Source organism: Procambarus clarkii, chromosome 3, assembly GCF_040958095.1.
Source record: "Procambarus clarkii isolate CNS0578487 chromosome 3, FALCON_Pclarkii_2.0, whole genome shotgun sequence".
Classification (NCBI taxonomy): Eukaryota; Metazoa; Arthropoda; class Malacostraca; order Decapoda; family Cambaridae; genus Procambarus; species Procambarus clarkii.
The window spans coordinates 17,278,296-17,297,170 of record NC_091152.1 but is presented as its reverse complement, the minus strand read 5'-3'; the positions used below and the strand labels follow the sequence as shown (position 1 = coordinate 17,297,170).

At 47.2% G+C, this 18,875-nt stretch overlaps 1 protein-coding gene across 1 annotated transcript in view; it reads left to right on the top strand.

Annotated features, from left to right (window-relative positions):
- LOC123760868 (alkylglycerol monooxygenase) overlaps positions 1-18,875 on the top strand; it is a 96,225-nt gene that overhangs the window by 8,012 nt on the left and 69,338 nt on the right. Inside the window, exon 2 of the mRNA XM_045746664.2 lies at positions 169-278. Coding sequence (XP_045602620.2) covers positions 174-278 — 105 coding nt within the window. The 5' untranslated portion in view covers positions 169-173. The remainder of the gene's footprint in view (positions 1-168; positions 279-18,875) is intronic.

Sequence of the window (18,875 nt, the reverse complement as noted above, 5' to 3'; positions counted from 1 at the left end):
TTACCTTGCCTGAGTACTGTTATGCAACACTAAGTGTAGCTACTCAGATAACTTTACCTTACCTGAGTACTGTAATGTAACACTAAATGTAGCTACTCACAGTGTACTAAGATCGGTGTTAGGCACGGGAGCGGCCTTCCTTCTACAGTGTGGGACAATCTCTTGCAGGCGTGATGGAGCTGTCCCTGGCGCAGCGCGTGGGGTCCCTGCTGTACCTGGTCCACCCCAACACCACCACCTTCACTCACCTGCACCTCGTCCCTGACTACGTTCACCAGGTACCCCCTCTACGCACTCATAGAGTACTTCCCTCTACGCACTCATAGAGTACTTCCCTCTACGCACTCATAGAGTACTTCCCTCTACGCGCTCATAGAGTACTTCCCTCTACGCACTCATAGAGTACTTCCCTCTACGCACTCATAGAGTACTTCCCTCTACGCACTCATAGAGTACTTCCCTCTACGCACTCATAGAGTACTTCCCTCTACGCACTCATAGAGTACTTCCCCTCACGCACTCATAGAGTACTTCCCCTCACGCACTCATAGAGTACTTCCCCTCACGCACTCATAGAGTACTTCCCCTCACGCACTCATAGAGTACTACCCTCACGCACTCATAGAGTACTACCCTCACGCACTCATAGAGTACTACCCTCACGCACTCATAGAGTACTTCCCCTCACGCACTCATAGAGTACTACCCTCACGCACTCATAGAGTACTTCCCTCACGCACTCAGAGAGTACTTCCCTCTACGCACTCATAGAGTACTTCCCTCACGCACTCATAGAGTACTTCCCTCACGCACTCATAGAGTACTTTCCTCTACGCACTCATAGAGTACTCCCCTCACGCACTCATAGAGTACTTCCCTCACGTACTCATAGAGTACTTCCCTCACGCACTTATAGAGTACTTCCCCTCACGCACTCATAGAGTACTCCCCTCACGCACTCATAGAGTACTTCCCTCACGTACTCATAGAGTACTTCCCTCACGCACTTATAGAGTACTTCCCCTCACGCACTCATAGAGTACTCCCCTCACGCACTCATAGAGTACTTCCCCTCACGCACTCATAGAGTACTCCCCTCACGCACTCATAGAGTACTTCCCTCACGTACTCATAGAGTACTTCCCTCACGCACTCATAGAGTACTTCCCTCTACGCACTCATAGAGTACTCCCCTCACGCACTCATAGAGTACTTCCCTCACGCACTCATAGAGTACTTCCCCTCACGCACTCATAGAGTACTTCCCTCTACGCACTCATAGAGTACTTCCCTCACGCACTCATACAGTACTTCCCTCTACGCACTCATAGAGTACTTCCCTCACGCGCTCATAGAGTACTCCCCTCACGCACTCATAGAGTACTTCCCTCACGCACTCATAGAGTACTTCCCTCACGCACTCATAGAGTACTTCCCCTCACGCACTCATAGAGTACTTCCCCTCACGCACTCATAGAGTACTTTCCCTCTACGCGCTCATAGAGTACTTCCCTCACGCACTCATAGAGTACTTCCCTCTACGCACTCATAGAGTACTTCCCTCACGCACTCATATCATCATTCCCTCACGCACTCATATCATCATTCTCACTACCATCAGTGCACCTATCTTCAACACCGTCATTGTCTCTAACATCATCATCATCATCATCGTCATTATCACTCACTTTATCATCGTCATTTTGTTGCAACACAGTAATTAAGATACTTAATAACCATGTAACAACACGGAACTGTTATGTCTCCCTTATCTCCACCCTCCTCCCACCATGTTACACTTGTAACACTATGTGACAAGTAACATACATACTACCTGTATATATATTACATATATGTAATATATATATATATATAGGTAGTTTAACATCAGTGGTTTAAGCGTTTTTTTTTTTTTTTTTTGAGATATATACAAGAGTTGTTACATTCTTGTAGAGCCACTAGTACGCGTAGCGTTTCGGGCAAGTCCTTAATCCTATGGTCCCTGGAATACGATCCCCTGCCGCGAAGAATCGTTTTTTCAACCAAGTACACATTTTACTGTTGCGTTAAACAGAGGCTACAGTTAAGGAATTGCGCCCAGTAAATCCTCCCCGGCCAGGATACGAACCCATGACATAGCGCTCGCGGAACGCCAGGCGAGTGTCTTACCACTACACCACGGAGACTGTAAACAATTTTGTTCAACATTGAAGCGTTGTTACACATCTATAATATCAACTGTCTTAAGTTAGTGTAAGAACAATGTGTTGGACGCCTGAGCGAGTAGGGAACAAGGAACATTATATTAATAAGAGCAAATATCTGTCTGTTTGTCTGTCCAAAGTAACATGCGAGAGACACTGGGCAATCGTAATTATGTAAGGATTTGCGCCCAATAAATCCGGGGAGGATTTACTGGGCGTAAATCCTTAACTGTAGCCTCTGTTTAAGTCAACAGTAAAATGTGTACTTGGTTGTAACAACGATTCTTCGCGGCGGGGATCGTATTCCAGGGACCTGCCCGAAACGCTACGCGTACTAGTGGCTCTACAAGAATGTAACGACTCTTGTATATATCTCAAAAAAAAAAGGTGACAGAGAAGCTGTAATTGACCACAAGGTGTGGGGTGGAGTCGGCCCCATTGCTCCTACTTATAGCTTGGGCGACTCGCATTGCGACCACGTAGATCACGGCAAAATTGGTGGCGAGCCTAGTCACAAGAGTATTATTACACTTTACTACACCAGGAACTCTTTATCACCCGCAAGGTGAGGCTCATAAAAATTAGCGGACTAAATGAACTGTAGACAAAACTATCACGTGACAGTATTGGGCAGCGTCACTCATCCTGTGAGTGGACACACCGCCATAGTGACAGTATTGGGCAGCGCCACTCATCCTGTGAGTGGACACACCGCCATAGTGACAGTATTGGACAGCGTCACTCATCTTGTGAGTGGACACACCGCCATAGTGACAGTATTGGGCAGCGTCACTCATCCTGTGAGTGGACACACCACCATAGTGACAGTATTGGGCAGCGTCACTCATCCTGTGAGTGGACACACCGCCATAGTGACAGTATTGGGCAGCGCCACTCATCCTGTGAGTGGAAACACCGCCATAGTGACAGTATTGGGTAGCGTCACTCATCTTGTGAGTGGACACACCGCCATAGTAACAGCATTGGGCAGCGCCACTCATCCTGTGAGTGGACACACCGCCATAGTGACAGTATTGGGCAGCGTCACTCATCCTGTGAGTGGACACACCGCCATAGTGACAGTATTGGGCAGCGCCACTCATCCTGTGAGTGGACACACCGCCATAGTGACAGTATTGGGCAGCGTCACTCATCCTGTGAGTGGACACAACGCCATAGTGACAGTATTGGGCAGCGTCACTCATCCTGTGAGTGGACACACCGCCATAGTGACAGTATTGGGCAGCGCCACTCATCCTGTGAGTGGACACACCGCCATAGTGACAGTATTGGGCAGCGCCACTCATCTTGTGAGTGGACACACCACCATAGTGACAGTATTGGGCAGCGCCACTCATCCTGTGAGTGGACACACCACCATAGTGACAGTATTGGGCAGCGCCACTCATCCTGTGAGTGGACACACCGCCATAGTGACAGTATTGGGCAGCGTCACTCATCCTGTGAGTGGACACACCACCATAGTGACAGTATTGGGCAGCGCCATTCATCCTGTGAGTGGACACACCGCCATAGTGACAGTATTGGGCAGCGCCACTCATCTTGTGAGTGGACACACCACCATAGTGACAGTATTGGGCAGCGCCACTCATCCTGTGAGTGGACACACCACCATAGTGACAGTATTGGGCAGCGCCACTCATCCTGTGAGTGGACACACCGCCATAGTGACAGTATTGGGCAGCGTCACTCATCCTGTGAGTGGACACACCACCATAGTGACAGTATTGGGCAGCGCCATTCATCCTGTGAGTGGACACACCGCCATAGTGACAGTATTGGGCAGCGTCACTCATCCTGTGAGTGGACACACCGCCATAGTGACAGTATTGGGCAGCGCCACTCATCCTGTGAGTGGACACACCGCCATAGTGACAGTATTGGGCAGCGCCACTCATCCTGTGAGTGGACACACCACCATAGTGACAGTATTGGGCAGCGTCACTCATCCTGTGAGTGGACACACCGCCATAGTGACAGTATTAGGCAGCGCCACTCATCCTGTGAGTGGACACACCGCCATAGCAGCATGTACAACACTCCCCAATAGGAAGAAAACCCGCTGGGTTGTTCATCCTGTCACTTGTACCCAGACACAGCTGGGACTTGCTTAACTGTCTCAAGTGAACAGCTCCTCAAACAAGAAGATTAACATTCGTCAACTCTCTAAAATTTATGATATCTTGCGGGTGCAAAATGTGGGAATCTTTTAATAACAATATCTATATTTGACAAATAGTGTTTTCCTAACTCGAAAAATGTGGGGTTTATTATCCATGGATATTTGTATCCAAGACTAGTTTTTACTATTACTGATTCCCTCCCGTGGTTACCTCCTCTTCGTCCATAATGACTGGGATTGCCAGCTGCAACCATGTTGTACCAGCGTATAGATTCACTGACTTGTGCTTCTGTCGTCCTTTTCTCAGTTACCTTGTTATAGTGAGGTTGCCTGACAATACCTCTGATTTGTAGAAGAGTTATGGGCTTGAAGTATTTAATACGGTCTCCGTCAGCGCCTTCAGCAGCCAGCACATCTGCTCGTTCATTTGCGCAGATTCCAACATGGGAGGGGATCCCCAACATGGGAGGGGATCCCCAACATGGGAGGGGATCCCCAACATGGGAGGGGATCCCCAACATGGGAGGGGAACCCCAACATGGGAGGGGATCCCCAACATGGGAGGGGATCCCCAACATGGGAGAGGATCCCCAACATGGGAGAGGATCCCCAACATGGGAGAGGATCCCCAACATGGGAGGGGATCCCCAACATGGGAGAGGATCCCCAACATGGGAGAGGATCCCCAACATGGGAGGGGATCCCCAACATGGGAGGGGATCCCCAACATGGGAGGGGATCCCCAACATGGGAGGGGATCCCCAACATGGGAGGGGATCCCCATCATGGGAGGGGATCCCCAACATGGGAGGGGATCCCCAACATGGGAGAGGATCCCCAACATGGGAGGGGATCCACAGGAATTTGACCATTCTCTCCTGTGGTTACTACTCTCACAGCTCTCTTGACTTCAGTGACTAACGAGAGGTTTTCTGCCTGGTTTTTACTAAGGTTTTGAAGTGCTACTTTTAGACAAGTGCAGATCACTGCACCATTAGTGCTTCTAGGCATCTTGACGTCATAACAATGACAGTTAGATCTGCTTGCGTTGATTACGCATAATCAATACGTGAGTTGTTTTCATTTAAGTTTTGAAAGACATTATTCCTAATTGCAGTATATGCTACACCAGCCCTGCTTTCAGTAGGAATAGATGACCCATCAGTGTAAATTTGATCTAATTCATTTTCGGGTGCTTTATAAATTTCCTCAAAATACTTATGCCTCATTTCTTGTGGTATTATGTTGGACTCTTTTTGTTCGTCATGTTGTTATTAATAATCCTACACGAGTCATCCTCCCAGGGAGGTCACCTCTCTACAGACAGGAGCTCACAGGCTTGCTCAAGCAGGTGAAGCTCTTCCAGGTAGCAGACTGCTCTGTGATGACGTTATTTGATGTCTTTTCTTGTTTCCTCGTGTAAGTAGTACAGAGTCGGGGTCACGGGCTATTATGATCGCAAACTTAGCGTTCAATTTCTTACATCTGCTTTTAACACTGCGGAGAGCCAGCTTTTCTTGTAGGTAAGATGGCTTGGCAGTTCTTGGGTCTCCAGGAATGATTCTCATGGCTTTATTTTGTATGCTTTCAAATCTTTTTATATCGCTTTGTGAGTAAGTGCACAAGACTGGTGCGGCAAAGTCTATGACGAAGTACACATAAGCTTTGTACATCATTTTAAGCACGGCAATAGAGGCCCCCATGCCCATTCCAGGTCATAGTTTTCAGTGCCCTGAGTCGACTGTTACATTTCCCTATTAGTTGAGTTGATCTTTGCTTCCCTCGCCAGAGCCGACAGTGACACCAAGGTATTGATAGTGGTCAACCCTCTCAAGTGTTTTACCATTAATTTGCAGTTATTAATTTTTTTCGTGTCTAGTAATGCGAGTGTCATTACAAGCCGCCGCCCCTACAGAACGGTGCACCGCAGAGAGAGCAAATTTGTTGATGAGAACGTCAAGTTCAAGTTCAAGTACGTTTATTGAGATAAGCAAGAAATACATCTCAAAGGGATAGAGTAGCTTAGGCTATTTCTACCCCCCTTGGTGACAACGTCATTGGAAAGAGAGAGAGGGTACAGGCCAACACCTGGAACCTGACCAACCCATCTCTAGGGAAAGAATTAACCAGAAACAGGTATAGCTGAGCTTAGAAGGAGCCAGGAGCCAGAGCCCGACACTTCCTTACAGGATGATTGATTGATGAAGATTAAGCCACCCAAGAGGTGGCACGGGCATGAATAGCCCGTAAATCCTTACAGGGATTAGCCATGAATATCAAGGTGGAAGGATTACATTGTTGAATGCAAATCCCGAGAACAGACGAACCAGCCCAAAAATCACGCAATCGCTCTGTGAGCGGGAGAACTGCCCTCTGACATTATATTACAATGTATAAGGCCATCCAAAGTGGAAAGTTATATGGCAACCATTACATATGTGGCAACTGTCAACGATGGGAACACAGAAGATCGTCTAACTAGGTGTGGGTGTTGCAGTGGCTCTCACAACACCAAACAATGTCTGGATGAGCTTAGTGCTCGGGTCAGTGTAACACCCAAATGTACCAACTGCTAGCAGCCCCCACCATACCTTGAGTCGAGATATCAGAAAGAGGCCTGCTTGGCAAGGTTCAGAATGAACATCGACTCAAGACGCACGTGAACCAGTGATCAGGGTTGGGAATGTAGTCCAGGGTCGTAGCCACCTCCTTCAGGGCCAACCATCCCGTCCCCCTGAACACAAACCCACCCAATTCGACTTCATTTCCTACCCTAGTTCTCGCTTCACCACCCACCCTCCCAAAACCCATCCAGCCAACGATCACCCCTGCCCCTCAACCAACCCTCATCCCTGCCCCTCAACCAACCCTCACCCCTGGCCCTCAACCAACCCTCACCCCTGGCCCTCAACCAACCCTCACCCCTGGCCCTCAACCAACCCTCACCCCTGGCCCTCAACCAACCCTCACCCCTGGCCCTCAACCAACCCTCACCCCTGGCCCTCAACCAACCCTCACCCCTGCCCCTCAACCAACCCTCACCCCTGGCCCTCAACCAACCCTTACCCCTGGCCCTCAACCAACCCTCACCCCTGCCCCTCAACCAACCCTCACCCCTGGCCCTCAACCAACCCTCACCCCTGCCCCTCAACCAACCCTCACCCCTGCCCCTCAACCAACCCTCACCCCTGGCCCTCAACCAACCCTCACCCCTGCCCCTCAACCAACCCTCACCCCTGGCCCTCAACCAACCCTCACCCCTGCCCCTCAACCAACCCTCACCCCTGGCCCTCAACCAACCCTTACCCCTACCTCCCAACAAACCCTCACACCTGCCACCTAACCAACCCTCATTCCAGCCCCCCCCCCAACTAACCCTCACCCCTGGCCCCCCACAGCAACACCAGTGTTCATGGCAACACCAGTGTTCATGGCAACACCAGTGTACATGGCAACACCAGTGCACACAGTAACACCAGTGTTCATGGCAACACCAGTGTTCATGGCAACACCAGTGTTCATGGCAACACCAGTGTTCATGGCAACACCAGTGTTCATGGCAACACCAGTGCACATGGAAACACCAGTGTACATGGCAACACCAGTGTTCATGGCAACACCAGTGTTCATGGCAACACCAGTGTACATGGCAACACCAGTGCACATGGCAACGCCAGTGTTCATGGCAACACCAGTGCACACAGTAACAAAAATGTTCATGGCAACACCAGTGTTCATGGCAACACCAGTGTTCATGGCAACACCAGTGTACATGGCAACACCAGTGTTCATGGCTACACCAGTGTACATGGCAACACCAGTGCACACAGTAACACCAGTGTTCATGGCTACACCAGTGTACATGGCAACACCAGTGCACATGGCAACACCAGTGTACATGGCAACACCAGTGCACACAGTAACACCAGTGTTCATGGCAACACCAGTGTTCATGGCAACACCAGTGTTCATGGCAACACCAGTGTTCATGGCAACACCAGTGTTCATGGCAACACCAGTGTTCTTGGCAGCACCAGTGTTCATGGCAACACCAGTGCACACATTAACACCAGTGTTCATGGCAACACCAGTGTTCATGGCAACACCAGTGCAGTCACACCAGTGTTCATGGCAACACCAGTGTTCATGGCAACACCAGTGTACATGGCAACACCAGTGTACATGGCAACACCAGTGTTCATGGCAACACCAGTGTTCATGGCAACACCAGTGTTCATGGCAACACCAGTGTTCATGGCAACACCAGTGTACATGGCAACACCAGTGCACACAGTAACACCAGTGTTCATGGCAACACCAGTGTTCATGGCAACACCAGTGCACACAGTAACACCAGTGAACACAGTAACACCAGTGTTCATGGCAACACCAGTGTTCATGGCAACACCAGTGTACATGGCAACACCAGTGCACACAGTAACACCAGTGTTCATGGCAACACCAGTGTTCATGGCAACACCAGTGCACACAGTAACACCAGTGTTCATGGCAACACCAGTGCACACAGTAACACCAGTGAACACAGTAACACCAGTGTTCATGGCAACACCAGTGTTCATGCTAACACCAGTGTTCATGGCAACACCAGTGTACATGGCAACACCAGTGCACACAATACCACCAGTGCACACAGCAACACCAGTGCACACAGCAACACCAGTGCACACAGCAACACCAGTGCACACAGCAACACCAGTGCACACAGCAACACCAGTGCACACAGCAACACCAGTGCACACAGCAACACCAGTGCACACAGCAACACCAGTGCACACAGCAACACCAGTGCACACAGCAACACCAGTGCACACAGCAACACCAGTGTTCATGGCAACACCAGTGTACACAGTAACACCAGTGCACACAGCAACACCAGTGTTCATGGCAACACCAGTGCACACAGCAACACCAGTGTTCATGGCAACACCAGTGCACACAGCAACACCAGTGCACACAGCAACACCAGTGCACACAGCAACACCAGTGTTCATGGCAACACCAGTGCACACAGTAACACCAGTGCACACAGCAACACCAGTGCACACAGTAACACCAGTGCACACAGCAACACCAGTGCACACAGTAACACCAGTGCACACAGCAACACCAGTGCACACAGTAACACCAGTGCACACAGCAACACCAGTGCACACAGCAACACCAGTGCACACAGCAACACCAGTGCACACAGCAACACCAGTGCACACAGCAACACCAGTGCACACAGCAACACCAGTGCACACAGCAACACCAGTGTTCATGGCAACACCAGTGCACACAGCAACACCAGTGCACACAGCAACACCAGTGCACACAGCAACACCAGTGCACACAGCAACACCAGTGCACACAGCAACACCAGTGCACACAGCAACACCGGTGCACACAGCAACACCAGTGCACACAGCAACACCAGTGCACACAGCAACACCAGTGCACACAGCAACACCAGTGCACACAGCAACACCAGTGTTCATGGCAACACCAGTGCACACAGTAACACCAGTGCACACAGCAACACCAGTGCACACAGTAACACCAGTGCACACAGCAACACCAGTGCACACAGCAACACCAGTGCACACAGTAACACCAGTGCACACAGCAACACCAGTGCACACAGTAACACCAGTGCACACAGCAACACCAGTGCACACAGCAACACCAGTGCACACAGCAACACCAGTGCACACAGCAACACCAGTGCACACAGCAACACCAGTGCACACAGCAACACCAGTGCACACAGCAACACCAGTGCACACAGCAACACCAGTGCACACAGCAACACCAGTGCACACAGCAACACCAGTGCACACAGCAACAAAGAAAAGGATCATTCTCCTATTCTCGCTAATTTATATATTGAGTTTTTCGAAACACAATGATCACCCAGAGTAATAATTGATGGGAAAGGTCCCAGAGCATAGTTCAGGTTTGTTCATGAGGTTTTGGCTATATTTGACGAACATTTTAAGAATCTAGATATGCATTTAGAGGGTCTTAATAGCCTAGAGCATTCTGCACAGTTTTTTTTTTGAGATATATACAAGAGTTGTTACATTCTTGTAGAGCCACTAGTACGCGTAGCGTTTCGGGCAAGTCCTTAATCCTATGGTCCCTGGAATACGATCCCCGCCGCGAAGAATCGTTTTTTCATCCAAGTACACATTTTACTGTTGCGTTAAACAGAGGCTACAGTTAAGGAATTGCGCCCAGTAAATCCTCCCCGGCCAGGATACGAACCCATGACATAGCGCTCGCGGAACTCCAGGCGAGTGTCTTACCACTACACCACGGAGACTGCATATACCAGTTTACTGTCGAAAAATAAATTAGTAATGAACTCCCTTTTTTGAATGCATTGCAAGTAAAAAGTAATGATCAATTTACATTCAGTAATTAAAGGAAAAAGACACATTCAAACTCATATTCATTTTTTCTCATAATTTTTCTCATAATTTTTCTCTAATTCAGTCAAGCAGAGTGACTTAAATAAACTTATTTCGTATTATAAACTTATATCAAAGACTTAAATATACACTCACCAGTGTTTATTTAAGAACATATATGATTTGTGACCTATCTTACCTAGAAGTCGGACTTATATGCGTATATAAGAGTCTTTGGAGTATTTAGGTTATCCTTCGCGGCTCATTGACAAAGCACTCAGTAAACAGTCTCCGTGGTGTAGTGGTAAGACACTCGCCTGGCGTTCCGCGAGCGCTATGTCATGGGTTCGTATCCTGGCCGGGGAGGATTTACTGGGCGCAATTCCTTAACTGTAGCCTCTGTTTAACGCAACAGTAAAATGTGTACTTGGATGAAAAAACGATTCTTCGCGGCAGGGGATCGTATTCCAGGGACCATAGGATTAAGGACTTGCCCGAAACGCTACGCGTACTAGTGGCTCTACAAGAATGTAACAACTCTTGTATATATCTAAAAAAAAAAAAAAAAAAAAAGCTAAAGGCAGCCTTTGTGTTGAACTGAAAGACGCCCTTGGAATCCTGATTATAAACTGTTTTGAAATTACCATACAATCCTCGATTAAATAAACTGAATTATATTGTAATTGATAAAAGACATAAAATTGTTTTCAATTATTCCAATACAATTAGGGAAAGGGTTTGTAAGAAAAGGCAGAATAGAATTCTGTTTATATAGAATACTAGGAATAGAATTCTGTTTATATAGAATACTAGAAATAGAATTCTGTCATCAACTCAGGCAGTTGATGATAGAAGTCTGGGAGGCAATTATATATATTACCGTGTAGAGATTACAACGAGGTCTATGTATGGTATGGGGTCTCGTAGCCTGGTGGATAGCGCGCAGGACTCGTAATTCTGTGGCGCGGGTTCGATTCCCGCACGAGGCAGAAACAAATGGGCAAAGTTTCTTTCATCCTGAATGCCCCTCTTACCTAGCAGTAAATAGGTACCTGGGTCAGCTGTCACGGGCTGCTTCCTGGGGGTGGAGGCCTGGTCGAGGACCGGGCCGCGGGGACACTAAAGCCCCGAAATCATCTCAAGATAACCTCAAGATGGTAAACAGCAAAAACTTGAGACCAGAACACAGCAAAACATGTAGAATCATGGCTGGTAACAGTGCTGTAGCAAATATACTTAGGAAGAGGATCACAATGTTGATTTTAATAATTGTGAAATAATCTATATAATTAATAATATTAGAACTAGATAATACGGTTCGAACAAATACTCTGAATACTTTTGTTGGTAAAAAAAACATTACTTTGGCAGATAGGTTTGCCAGAAAAATAATTCTGATAAAGCTATCCAGATTCAGGTAAATTAAACACTAGATCACAATGAATGGATAAATGTAATTAGTGCCATTAGCCGTGTTCCTTGAAGATATGGAGAGGGTTACGAAGGACTGCATCCAGATGAACACCACTATTAATACCAACTACAGTTCTCAGAATATCAGGATGACAGAAAGAACACATGACCATAATTCCATAGACGACATCACTGCAGGTACATCGTCAGGTGGGAATGGAGGTGACCAGGTCAGGAGGTCAAGAAGTATAAGAGGACTGTACCCAGGATAACAGCCTTACGGGCTCACCATAACCCGTGCTACGTGGACATTTAGTTCCGAGAAGCTGAATCTAAAGCATCGGATAACAGCCGAACTAGATGTAAGTGGATAATAAGTGGCTAACAGCCGCACTAGACGTTGAGATATAAGTCTTGTCCTCACCACACACTCAGACCTTGACAAAGCACTCACGAGAGTGCCAAAGAATTGGTGCAATTCCTTACCAAAATTTCACAAATACATAAGTGTGGGTTTTTATCCTTTCTTTAATGTCTGTCTGTACCGAAAGACTCATAACGCTGACTCAACTAATTATAAAATTGAAGTCGTCCAGCAGCTCCGGCAGTTGAATGGTCGTGTTTTTCTTCCATTTCTTCTGAATACTTTTTGTTTCAGGGACCTTGAGTAAAGGAAAAGCGTGAACTAAGTCAGTGATAAATACCGCCGGCCTCAGCGCTGCTCCACGCCTCACCTCCCACCAATGTCTAACAAAAACTGTGACTTTTTGTAAAGAGAAAAAAAGTTGAAGCGAGGATAAAAAGTTGAAATTTTTCACTCATCGCCGGTCACCTCAATGTCAGATTAGTGAGCTGCAGGGTTGTGGTGGGGCTGTCTCTCCCTCACGGGAGGGTGCTGGTGGTGGTGCTCACATCAAAACAAGTGCACTCAGCAACACCAGTGCACACAGCAACAACAGTGCACACAGCAACATCATTGCACACAACAACACTGGTACACACAGCAACACCAGTGCACACTTCCTCTGTGTGTGTACTCACCTAGTTGTACTCACCTAGTTGTGTTTGCGGGGGTTGAGCTCTGGCTCTTTGGTCCCGCCTCTCAACCGTCAATCAACAGGTGTACAGATTCCTGAGCCTATCGGGCTCTGTCATATCTACACTTGAAACTGTGTATGGAGTCAGCCTCCACCACATCACTTCCTAATGCATTCCATTTGTCAACCACTCTGACACTAAAAAAGTTCTTTCTAATATCTCTGTGGCTCATTTGGGCACTCAGTTTCCACCTGTGTCCCCTAGTACGTGTGCCCCTTGTGTTAAATAGACTGTCTTTATCTACCCTATCAATCCCCTTCAGAATCTTGAATGTGGTGATCATGTCCCCCCTAACTCTTCTGTCTTCCAGCGAAGTGAGGTTTAATTCCCGTAGTCTCTCCTCGTAGCTCATACCTCTCAGCTCGGGTACTAGTCTGGTGGCAAACCTTTGAACCTTTTCCAGTTTAGTCTTATCCTTGACTAGATATGGACTCCATGCTGGGGCTGCATACTCCAGGATTGGCCTGACATATGTGGTATACAAAGTTCTGAATGATTCTTTACACAAGTTTCTGAATGCCGTTCGTATGTTGGCCAGCCTGGCATATGCCGCTGATGTTATCCGCTTGATATGTGCTGCAGGAGACAGGTCTGGCGTGATATCAACCCCCAAGTCTTTTTCCTTCTCTGACTCCTGAAGAATTTCCTCTCCCAGATGATACCTTGTATCTGGCCTCCTGCTCCCTACACCTATCTTCATTACATTACATTTGGTTGGGTTAAACTCTAACAACCATTTGTTCGACCATTCCTTCAGCTTGTCTAGGCCTTCTTGAAGCCTCAAACAGTCCTCTTCTGTTTTAATCCTTCTCATAATTTTAGCATCGTCCGCAAACATTGAGAGAAATGAATCGATACCCTCCGGGAGATCATTTACATATATCAGAAACAAGATAGGACCGAGTACAGAGCCCTGTGGGACTCCACTGGTGACTTCACGCCAATCGGAGGTCTCACACCTCACCGTAACTCTCTGCTTCCTATTGCTTAGATACTCCCTTATCCACTGGAGCACCTTACCAGCTACACCTGCCTGCCTCTGTGTGTGTGTGTGTGTGTGTGTGTGTGTGTGTGTGTGTGTGTGTGTGTGTGTGTGTGTGTGTGTGTGTGTGTGTGTGTGTGTGTGTGTGTGTGTGTGTGTGTGTGTGTGTGTGTGTGTGAGAGAGAGAGAGAGAGAGAGAGAGAGAGAGAGAGAGAGAGAGAGAGAGAGAGAGAGAGAGAGAGAGAGAGAGAGAGAGAGAGAGAGAGAGAGAGAGAGAGAGAGAGAGAGAGAGAGAGAGAGAGAGAGAGAGAGAGAGAGAGAGAGAGAGAGAGAGAGAGAGAGAGAGAGAGAGAGAGAGAGAGAGAAAGAAAAAATCAGTTGATTGATTGACAGTTGAGAGGCGTGCTGAAAGAGCAGAGCTTAACTCCAGCAAGCAGAACTTGGTGAATACAACTAAGTGAATAAAACTAGGTAAATACACAGCAACACCAGTGCAAGCAGTCACACCATTGACAATACCACACACAGCACATCCGATGACAACTTCAAAATGTATAATGACAGTGAAGAACATCTCACTATACTATTATGGTACTGGTATGGAGTTCGCAGTAGGCTTAATGACATCATACAATACGTTCTTGAACATCGAACTGACGTGCTACAGGAAACACTGGTGGTTAATGACTTCAACCAAACGTTCAGCGGTTATCACAAGTTCTCCGTGCCCACTGGGGAAAGAAATCGAGGTCTTAATACCTGCTTGATGGGGTTCTGGGAGTTTTTATACTCCCAAAGCCTGGTCTGAGGCCAGGCTTGACTTGTGAGAACTTGGTCCACCAGGCTGTTGCTTGGAGCGGCCCACAGACTGTAGCACAGCCTGGTTGGTCCGGCACTCCTTGGAGAAATTTATCTAGTTTTCTCTTAATTAAAGATGTCCACGGTTGTTTCGACAATATTTGTTATGTTCGCTGGGAGGATGTTCAACAACTCTGGACCTCTGATGTTTATACAGTGTTCTCTGATTGTGCCTATGGCACCTCTGCTCTTTACTGGTTCTATTCTGCATTTCCCACCATATCGTTCACTCTAGTATGTTGATTTTTACTGTGTAGATTTTGGACCTGGCCCTCCAGTATTTTCCACGTGTATATTATTTGGTATCTCTCTCGTCTCCTTTCTAGTGAGTATATTTGGAAAGCTTTGAGACGATCCCAATAATTTAGGTGCTTTACCGCATTTATGTATGTCGTATATATTCTCTGTATTCCCTCCATTTCAGCAATCTCTCCTGCTTTGAAGGGGAAAGTGAGTACTGAACAATGCTCAAGAAGGGTTAGCACAAGTGATTTGTATAGTACAACCATTGGATCCCTAGATTTGAAAGTTCTCGTAATCCATCCTATAATTTTTCTGGCTGACGCAATATTTGCTTGGTTATGCTCCCTAAACGTTAGGTCGTCAGACATCATTATTCTCAAATCCTTAATATGCTGTTTTCCTACTATGGGCAGATTTGATTGTGTTTTATACCCTGTATTGTGTTTAAGGTCCTCATTTTTACCGTACCTGAGTACCTGGAATTTATCACTGTTTAACATCATGTTATTTTCTGATGCCCAGTCGAAAACTTTATTAATATCTGCCTGAAGTTTTTCAATGTCTTCAGTAGAGGTAATTTTCATACGGATTTTTGTGGCATTTGCAAAGGATGATACAAAGCTGTGACTTGTATTTTTATCTATATCTAATATGAGAATAAAAAAAGGCTGTGGTGCAAGGACTGTACCCTGAGGTACAGAGCTTTTAACTGCGCTTGGACTCGATTTTATATGGTTGACTGTTACTCTTTGTGTTCTGTTCGACAGAAAACTGAGTATCCAGCGTCCTACTTTACCAGTTATTCCCATTGACCTTATTTTGTGTGCTATCACTACATGGTCACATTTATCGAATGCCTTTGCGAAGTCCATGTATACTACATCTGCATTCTGTTTTTCTTTGAGTGCCTCAGTGACTTTGTCATAGTAGTCAAGTTGCTATGAGAGGCACGATCTTCCCGGTATAAATCCATTACCAATACCTAATACCTATGCTCTAAGTACCAATGTCAGTAACATCATACCTGCACAGGTTATTATAGATGACCTCCACACGGGGGACGAGTATGAATCACTGGGGGTAACCCTACACTTAAACGATAATGCCCTACATATAATCAACCTATATGTGCCACAGAGTAAACTTGACCTTGACACACTGCCTGAATTTATTAATGAAGAACCTGCCCTGCTGGTCGGTGACCTTAATGCCAGACACCCACACTTTGTTGCCAACTGTCATCAGCCCAAAGTCAACGGAGGGAAACTGTCACTCTATGTCAGGGGAAGTGAAAACCTTAGAGTCCTGGGTGATGAACAGCCAACTCACCTCAGAGGAGGAAGACTAGACTATGCTCTTCTGCTGAATGCGCAAGACACGGATGTCAGTATACACATTGTGCACAGTTTATGTAGTGACCGCTGAGCACTGATTACCACCGTCGACATGAGCAAGAGAAGGAAAGAGACAAAAATATAAAAAGATTATCACTCGGACCGGATATGAGGCCGCACTTCATTAACAAGATGAGTGTCTGGTTCATGAAATATCGTATCCCTGAAATCATTGAAAAATTTGTTGATGACCTTAATAACCAATTGAGAGCTAACTCAGAGTCTCGCGCCATACGACGGGGCGAGGAACCTTCAGATGTGGGGGTTTCTATTTTGCTTTCCCGACTGCAATGTGTACGTCGCCAATGTACATGTGGCAGACGCTTCACGAAGCTGTCGGAATCAGCAGAGAAAATACGAGAGCAACCGTACAGGGCCTGGGAGCAAGGTGGAGTTAGAGTCCTTGAGGGTCTCTTCTCAGACTAGCCTCACCTGGTCCTGGTCCACGTTGATCGTTGGAATCTCCTAAATGATTTAACACTTTAAGGGACTCCTAGGGTCCTCATCACATTTATAGTTTAGTGAATATAGGCAACTCGGTGTTGAAGACACTTAGAGCTGAAGGCTTGTGTAATATTGGCAGTATTCAGAAGTGGTTCAACGGAAACACCGCATAAAGCTTAACAGTAGTTTATTACTAACTTAACCACTAATACACAGGGTGCTTGATTTACTTTAGATTGGCGTCAACAAAGCTATGGTTATATTAGCGAGACTCTTGACGTCTGGCTAAACGACTCGTATCCACTCGTGGAGAAACACCTAACTTAACACAGTTGACAGCCAATCATTAACACGGCAACCTAACTGCCGGTATGCAAAGGGATCACAAGAGTTCCAACCGGATACTCGGGTAATGATATGCAATAAACACAACTACACTGTCAACGGGACAGGCAATAACATGCACAATAATATTATCACACAATACTAAATGTGTGGTGTATGTGAAGCTCACATTCACAGACGAGTGAAATGCCGTGATACCACACAGATAACACACATACACCGTCGAGGTGTCTTCACCTATACCTGTGTCAGGTATGAGAAGGTGAGAACTGTGGTTGATCCCTCAGATCAACACAGACAGACACAATAAAACAATGACAAGATCTTGTACTTACAGGTAGGGTACCTCTCTTATTCACTCACTCACTCAGGCACATTTATGCAAGCACTCGTAGGTGGCCTGATAGCTGGTTTCCTCGCTCTGAAGTGAGACCATTGACGACAGGCTTTCCCACAAACCATACTTGACACGGGGGGTACTCGCAGGAGGGCGCGCTGTATGTCACAGACACACACACACACTCTGGCACTGGCGGTGAGTAAGGGTGGTGACGTCACGTGGTACAGTGAGGGTAGCGGCGGGAGGCTACCGAGGTACCGAGGTACTAGCTACACGCTCTGGACCGAGTGGCGGCTGCAGGTTATATGGTACCATGCGGTACACTTGTGGTACAGTCACACCCAGGTTACTTAGGCGGCGGCACTGCCTTAGTTCACTCTAGGTCACTCACAGATGATCTCTACTTGTCACCAGGGGTTACCTGATACCAGTCTGTTTCACTCTGGTGATTTGTCACTACTAGGCTTCTAAACAATATATTCACAGTCACGATTCCGGGCGAGTGTTGGTATATCGAAAAGTCGCTGAGTTTAACTTGACGGTGAGGAATGGACGGTGTTCAGTCTATTGGCCGATAGACAGAACAGGACATGTCCTCTGTGCAAGGGCTCCCTCAAGTGAATGCTCTTGCCTGGGGCTCAGGGCATCTCGTGGGACACACACAAAGGGTTACAATTTGACCAATAACATTGCAGCTAATGAGCGGGAACCAATCATATTGATCATTTCCTGATCAGTAACAGAGGTGACGTCATGAACACGTCACGACCACGTCACGGTTGTTATTTTCCATTGTGCTGGTTGAGGCTGACCCCAGGGTCTGGTTGAGGCTGACCCCAGGGTCTGGTTGAGGCTGACCCCAGGGTCTGGTTGAGGCTGACCCCAGGGTCTGGTTGAGGCTGACCCCAGGGTCTGGTTGAGGCTGACCCCAGGGTCTGGTTGAGGCTGACCCCAGGGTCTGGTTGAGGCTGACCCCAGGGTCTGGTTGAGGCTGACCC